We start from the raw sequence: 7875 nt of genomic DNA, 5'->3' as shown, positions 1-7875 counted from the left end.
TGGGCCACACTCCAATGAATTTACACAGTCCTACCGAGAGACCGAGGGAACGAGAAAAGCCTGGCGCCTGCGTACGGCTTCGGTGTCCAGAAGCAGAGCGCTAAAGCAGCTGAAAGTGTGAGAGGAGACGTTCAGTTTTTAGCATAGTCGCGCCGGTTCTCGTTTCACCTCTTTAAATGGTAGAAACCACTGTGGGATAGTGATTGGAGTTGACAAGCCCGCTTCACTACTGTATCCCCCCTCCTTCGTCTCCTTCTCCTCCTCCTCCCCTCCCGCTCAACACACACAACCAGGAAATCGTCGAGGTGTGCTTCTTTTATCCCGCTTGTGGCTACCCCATTCGCGGGTGTCGATGCGGTTTTCTTCCCCTCTTTTTTTCCTAAGTTTTTAAAATATATATATATATATATATTATTTTTATTCGGCTGGTTTGACTCTTCAAGCCGGGCTTCACCCCTGAAGTCAGCCAAAGTTGCCTGCGAGGAGAGGATCTCCACTCTGGCCGAACAATGAGGTGGGTAAAGCGGCTCAAATCCCTTCATCTTCATTGTGTTTCCAGGCTACATTTTGTGTTTCGGCTAATACTTTTCCAAGTAGACGACCTTTATTCTGACGTGGTAGAGCCTGCTCCACGGTGCTTGTCCGCTCGCTTAATCGCTACAGCAGGTGTTCCCAACGCGTTCACTTCTATTTCTCATTCAGAAGCAACTCTTGCGTTTAGTTGTTTTGGTGTCCTTTCAACCACACATGATACTGTGTAGCAGAATTGCCGTAATGCTGAGTGTCCGGTCCCACCTGTTCAAGTGCTTTCAAGAAATACTGGCTGAGAGTTAACTTAGCAGGTCGGATGACAAGAAGATACTTTTTGTATCAGCTTTTTGAGACACTCATTAGTGACCATTTGTTTAGCTACCGTAAGATTTCCTCTGGCAGTGTCGTTTGAGTAATTAAAATCCCCAGAACAATAAAACCTCCGCAGTGTAACCGAAGATCAGAGATCAGCTTAATATCAGATCAGCTTTTTATTTTATTCTACTGTATATAGTATTTTATTTTATTTTATTCTATTCTGTACAGTTGTGTACTGTATTTATTCTTATTGTATCCTAATTTTTGCCTCATAACTTTTGCACTGTCCACTTCCTGCTGTGACAAAACAGATTTCCCACGTGTGGGACTAATAAAGGTTATCTTATCTTAATATTTAGAGCATGAAAAGGGATTGCTCGCAGACAGCAACAGCAAGGTGTGTTTGTGCTCTTCCAGCTGCACAATAACCACCCTGGTCACCTTGTTGTTGTTTATTTCATGTCATGCAGTCCACAGACATGCATTACACTAATTCTTGGTGGACAGTTTTCCCCCCCCTCTGGCAGTTGAAGAGATATTTGCAGCAGGAACAAAATGGAAAGCTCATGTCCACAAATTCCACCGTCCTGTTACAGCCTGTGCAGTTGGCAATTACACGCTTTGAAGCCACCACTCCTGCCTGGCTGGAGCTTCTCTGGGCTCACTTATTTATTAATTTTTTTTGTATACCCCCTTCTTCCTCTCCAACTCTTTCACATTTTAAACGGTTATGGAGCCCTTATGTCAACGAACACCTTTGGTACTTAGAAAGCCAAGGAGTTTAGAGTTAAATATGTGTGGTGGTGCAGGCTGATAACCTGAGTGACTAGTTTTTCTTTTCTTTTCTTTTTTTATCTCAAACCTATTGCGCTGCCCTTTCTGTAACAATATCTTTCAGCTCAGGCGCATGGGTTGGTCCGGGTTTTGTATTTGTTGTGCACATATTTCTGCATGCTGACTTTGATTACAGCAGGAACGGGAGGTGACCGAGCTGCCCGAGATCCTGCCACAGGTTATGCATAAAACATACCCTTCTAATAAGGCCATTATTTAAGGTAACAGCAACAATAAGCAAAGATTACTGTGTTTACTTACTCGATGTAATGACATTCGGCCAACAAAGCATTACAAACTAGAACTTGCAAATCAACCAGCATATACCTACCTTGCTACTTTCTATGTGTAATACAATATTACCCCTCATAAGATAATTACGCTGCTTTATTATCAATAACTCCAGCCAGACTTAAAAAAAAAAGTACTTCACTATCCAAAAACTAGGTCAGCAAAGACACAGTTAAAAACACACACACAGTGTGTAAGCAAAGAGCATTTTTTTGCCCATGTGCAGGTTGTGTCTTGCCCCTCAGAGAAGTTGGAAGGTTGCATGTGGCTTAATGAATGCAGTTGTCTAACTCTAAACGATCATGCTTTGGCTAGCCCTCCATTGTGGCCCAAACAGTTCGCGTCACCTTGTATAATAGATAAAGGCTGGTATGCAGCCCCACTCATGTTCATTGTCACTTATCCCTGTGGAATGTAAATGTTGACACAGAAGTGCACCCCGTTGGTCAAAAGTTCAGGAACTGACCCAGTTGGTTAAGTAAAGCATCCCAACTTGGGGCTGCCTTTAAATGTGCAACCCGTAGAAACGCCCTGCTGTTCTTCTCATGAAACATTAGCACCGTTTCCCGTTAGACCAGGGATGGTAAAGTCATTGTGGGCCACATACAGCCCAGTTTGATCTTATATGGGCTTGACCAGTGAAACTACATGATAAATGTGTGAAATTTAAGACCGGTTATAATGCACAGACTCTGCTGTAAGGATCAAATATAATTTGCTTTTACTGTGGAATCTCAATAATAGGAACTTTCCTGGTATTTGTTTGCTTATCGCTTAGGTAATTATTTTGCTGTAGTATGCATGGTAGTGGGTGTGGACAGTCTTTAATAGATAGGAAAAGCTGTAAAACCTATGAAAACACAGTTAAGTTCAAAACATACGCGCTCCTTCACATTTCCAGTGGGCCAGATTTGAGTCTTTAGTGGGGCCAATTCTGGCCCCTGAGCTTTAAGTTTGCCTAATGTCTGCACTCCAGTTGAGATTCAGTTATAAACCCGTTGCAGTCAAAGCACGCTTTCATGACGCCACTTCTACAGCACAAACAAAAGAATACGGTGTTGTATGGCTCTAGATGTTTACTGGTAGCTTTGCCGTTGCTTTTTTAGCATGTCAATGTGAAGCAGCAGTTGGTCTTTAAATAAAATGGCCTTAAAATGTCCTGACCTCTAAAACCCTGAGGGTTTTACTGAGGTTCCTTTCTCAAAGTGAGAAGTAAAGTAAAGCTAACACTTGTGAGGCTTTTATCTGAGGTGTAACTATTATAGATGATGCTACTTTGGCAAAGTAAATGAGGATGGAACATAAATAAATTCGATTTTTTTCCTTGCTTTATTTTGTTGTTGTTGTATTTTATAGCATATAACCCCTTTGAAAACATGCTGAGGTAGATAATTAACTCCAGAGATCCATGAATCAACATATGGATATTATCAGTGCAAAGACTGATGCTGCTGAAATGAAACTGAGCAAAGTTACAGAGGTTTTCGTGAAGACGGCGCCAGGCGTTTTGCAGTGTGACACATTTTGGCACAGTGGCTACTATGTTGTGCTTTTTAGATTAAATGTAGGGTTGCTGATGTCACTCAACATGATACAAGTTGCCTGTTTTGATTGGCAAGAACCTTTCCAAGAAAAGTCCTTGATGTAGATGTTACAAAAACATAGTTATGTGTTTCCAGTGGAAAAGGTGTGACTGGTTGCACTGGTTTTTAATTTTTACATCAGTGGAAATGGGCCTTTTCCTCCTCTGAGCTCCACTGAACTGACTTTAAGGGTTGATCTGTTGGTGTGAATGCAAATTTCTTCAAGTTTTAAGTCGCTATATTCAGTGTTTCCTTATGTTTTTTTTTTTTTTTGTTTTTTTTTTGTATCTGCACACAGTGAACAATCGCTGTACTGATTGCCCGCACTTGAAACTGTCTTAGGTTACTCAGAAAGTGCATCTATCTGCATGATGATTCACGTTATTATCGGAGAGGTGACTCCCGTCTCTCGCTGTGACTCACTGACTGAATCTTTAGCTAAAAAAAACTTTGTCCCATGTGAGACTGGCAGTGTAGCTGCCTCAGGCTCAAGAAGTAACACACAAGGAGCGATCATAAACGCAGACAGGTGTAATGTGTCTGCTTAACATAATGTTTACAGTCTAATGGGTTTCCTGTGCCCTTTTTAGAAACGGTGCATGTGTGAAAGTGATGCCAAGCTCAATGTGTCTCTGTGCTCTTGCACAAGCTTATTATTGATCAGCCTTAAAAGCAGTGAACTGGCCTCCCTCCGCCAGCCCTTCTTCTGTGTCTCGAGAAATTTTCTTTTCCTTGTTCTGGCACTTACTTGGAAGGAATGCAGCTCTAACCGTGATTTATGTAGTTTTGCTGTTGTATCATCTGCCACAATTAAATGTTCAACCTCTTGACCCTCGTGTACTAAGAGTGGCTGTTATTTAGGCATTTAGCAACACGATTGCATACGGCCATGTAAGGATATCATGATGAAACTCTGGGGTTGCGACGTTATTGCCATGGTGTTGTGTAATGTTCATGTAGGGATGCTAAATAGTTTTCTTTTTTTTTTCTCTTTTCATGTCTTCACTTGTTCTCCTAATTCCTTTGCGCAGTTGGATTCTTCTTTTCAAGGCTTATAACAGTGGCAGTTTACTTTTAAGCCATGTGGAGTCTTTGCTGCACACAATTATAAGTGTGAGGTAAAGGATCAGTCTGCATTTTTATTTATTTATTTATTTTTGTTAGCTGACAGGAAAATTGCGATTCGCTTTCTTTTGCAAACTGTGCCCAAATACTTCCTCCTTCCAAAAAAAAAAACCTGATTACACTTTCTTAATGTGAACATTAACGAAATTAGTTTTTTCCACCCGTAGACCTCCATGTATCCTCACTCAACCCTCTGCCCAGAAGTAATTGGGATGTGCTTGTGGGAATGGTTATCTGTAATAGATTAAGAATAATGTCTTCAATTCACACGTCATAAAGGCTCGCGCGTTGATCTGCGCGTTGAAAGATTCGTCGGTGTGTTGCCGTACGGTCGGGGTGACGGTGTGTCGAAATGATCACAAAGCTTGCGTGCTTCGTCGCTGAGCTCCCTCCATTATTAAAACGGCCCCGTCTAGTCGCATTTTGTTTCCCGAAACATCCAATCACAGCTCACCCCCACCCTGAACCAATTTACCCCTCCTGCCACCTCTCGTACTCATAAATAGGCCATTATGCCGGCCAGCCTCTTGGATTAGGCACTTTGCTGCAAGAGTTGCCCAACATACAATATCCTCTATTGTATACTTGGTGACAGATCCAGTTTCCTAGGTAGTAGTTCATATTGCTTGTCTATAATTGTGCCTCTAGGTTATTGTTTGTTTTTTTTAATTTTTAAACTCTATGATCACTTATCTGTAAGTTAACCATTGCTGGTGATTTTTCACCGTTATGAAATAGTTTTTCAGTGAACTTTGTGTCATAAAACCTGAGACTAAAGACAGCAAACAGAAACCCTAATGAGGCTGAGCTGTGTATCAACTTTTGATATATACAAAAATATACGTATAAGTCTAGGAATGTGGGATAGGTTGATAACCAGTTATACAAGCATATCTCATTAGTCTGTGTCGTTTGTAGGAGTCGTGTATCTGGACGTTATCTGTGTGTTTGTTAAGGTTTTATGTGGATTTGTTGGTTTACTCAGAGTTTAGCGGTTGGTCACATGATTAGGGACTGTGTTACTGATTGCTAATATTAGGCAACCATTGACGTGGAGGGAAGTTGAATTATTTAATAACTCTGTGATCCCTGTGATAAAATTTCACCAATAAGTTGGTTTATTAAGCATAAACATGGCTTGTTTTGCACATCCTCTTTCTTCTGTTTAGCATCTTTCTTTCCTTTTGCCTGTGTCTCCTGCTTCTACACAGCGCTGGTACTACAATGAGTAATACCTTGAGGTTATGCTTTAACTTTAGTTGATGAGGTTCACTGACTTGTTTAAAATAAAAAAAGACTGAGAGTGAAAGCGCTGGTATTCAAAGCCACAGGACTCGTTTTGAGATAAACGGTAATTTCACTTTGAGGAACGCAGAAATGTGTGTGAGACACAAAGTCAGCGGTCAACACGGTAAAATGTTAACAATGAGGAAAATCTCAAATTTGTCCTAATGTTGTGTGCTTTGTGATGATAATTTGAGCTGTGTGTATTGGCTGTAGATGCCAACTGTTGAGAAGTGTATGCTCAACTAGAAGAAGGAAATGGGTGATTGCATGTGTGTTTTGCGACATTATTGTGCCTGTTTACATAACGATGACGAGGGAAATGCGAGTTAATAATTGCCACTACTAAGTGGACGTTCGTCTTTGAAGAAATCTGTATTACTGCCTCAGTGATGGGTAGTCTGGAGGTACATAAACATAGCATTCTTGTAAATTTGTTTGAAGTGGATAAATCTTTTATTTTTATCAGTCTTTTTGAATAAAAATGCTCAGAATTTTTTCTTGTGGCTTTGACGTTCACCTGACCGTTCAATCCAGTATGGAGAGACGTACTCTCATTAATAACAGTGGCATGGTTGTTGGCCAAGCCACTCAGGGCCCTGTGCTTCGTACGTCGCTTACTACATCCAAGATCAAATGAAACATCCAAGACCAAATTATCGCGCTGACTCTGAGCTCGCTATTCCGGTTCCCCGAACACACCTGTTGTTGACGATTAGTATAGCTGGATGAAGTAATGTGAGATCACTGGGTGGCCCAACAGGGGCTACGCATCGATAGTAGAAACATTGATCGGCAACCCCTTGATTGGTCGGCGAAAATGTCGAAGGAGCGCGCTCGGCTCGGTATTTTTCGGCAGCAGAGCAAGAACTCTTGAGTGAGGGATTTCAGGAGTTTCAGAGTTTAATTAAAACGCAAGGGAACACTGCAAAGGCTGCAAAAGCAAGGAGAGAGGGCTGGCAGAAAGTTGCTGACAAATCAAACTCGTAAGTAATTCAATAATAACAATAATAATGGAGTGGATTTATATAGCGCTTTTCAAGGCACCCAAAGCGCTTTACAATGCCACTATTCAGTCACTCTCACATTCACACACTGGTGGAGGCAGCTACGGTTGTAGCCACAGTTGCCCTGGGGCAGACTGACAGAAGCCAGGCTGCCATATTGCGCCATCGGCCCCTCTGGCCAACACCAGTAGGCGGTAGGGTAGATTTATCATATCACACCATATTATCCAATATTATATTACATTATATTATATTATAATATGTTATATTATATCCCCTTTCACATTAGAGCCACAACAGGACCCACTAGAACATGGGAACAGGTAAAAGTGAAATATAAGAATATTCTACAGAATGGTAATATTGATCACTTATATTGCTTTTCGTCTCTTGAAAAGAGACCCTGGAATGATCTGTTTGTTTATAACAGCAACCAAGAAAAGGGCAGAGCAAAAAAAGACAGGTGGTGGTCCTGCACCCCCTCGTCAACAAGTTGGTTAAGTGAATAATACCCTCACGGGAAAATCGATATCTCTCTATGAGCACACTGTCGCGCTGAGCTAACGGATCCTGTCTGTCCCGCAATATACGCTGAATTCTGAGGACTCTCCTTATCAATCTTGCACCTTCCGCAATGGGTTGCTCGCGTAAACGGACAGGATATGACTGCGACAGACTTCCCAAATCCACCTTCGCTTTTATAGCCGTGGTCTCTCATCTTGATTACGCGAAGTAATTTACAATTACTACTCTGAAATATGAATTACATCTGTAATAATCACATACATGTAATAGAATGTTAATAGTACATTTCCCTTTTTTAGGGAATGACCTGTATGTATCTGTGTGAAATCAATAAAAGGATCAAGTGCTGCATTATCTTTAGTTACATTGATGTTATT

The 7875-nt window shown here is 41.3% G+C and overlaps 1 protein-coding gene across 3 annotated transcripts in view; it reads left to right on the top strand.

Moving 5' to 3' along the window:
- vaspb (vasodilator stimulated phosphoprotein b) overlaps positions 1-7875 on the top strand; it is a 34590-nt gene continuing 26715 nt past the window's right edge. For 2 of the 3 annotated variants that reach the window (XM_085379417.1, XM_085379415.1), the window contains exon 1: positions 3-514. In XM_085379417.1, coding sequence (XP_085235543.1) covers positions 510-514 — 5 coding nt within the window. In that variant the 5' untranslated portion in view covers positions 3-509. Of the gene's footprint in view, positions 515-7875 lie in introns of all 3 variants that reach the window. The other variant, XM_085379416.1, reaches the window with a different exon arrangement.

This window comes from Rhamphochromis longiceps, linkage group LG14, assembly GCF_057381845.1.
Source record: "Rhamphochromis longiceps isolate RC_006_pf linkage group LG14, R_longiceps_female_GT1.1, whole genome shotgun sequence".
Lineage (NCBI taxonomy): Eukaryota > Metazoa > Chordata > Actinopteri > Cichliformes > Cichlidae > Rhamphochromis > Rhamphochromis longiceps.
The sequence above is the reverse complement of the archived record's forward strand: the minus strand, read 5'-3'. Positions and strand labels throughout refer to the sequence as shown.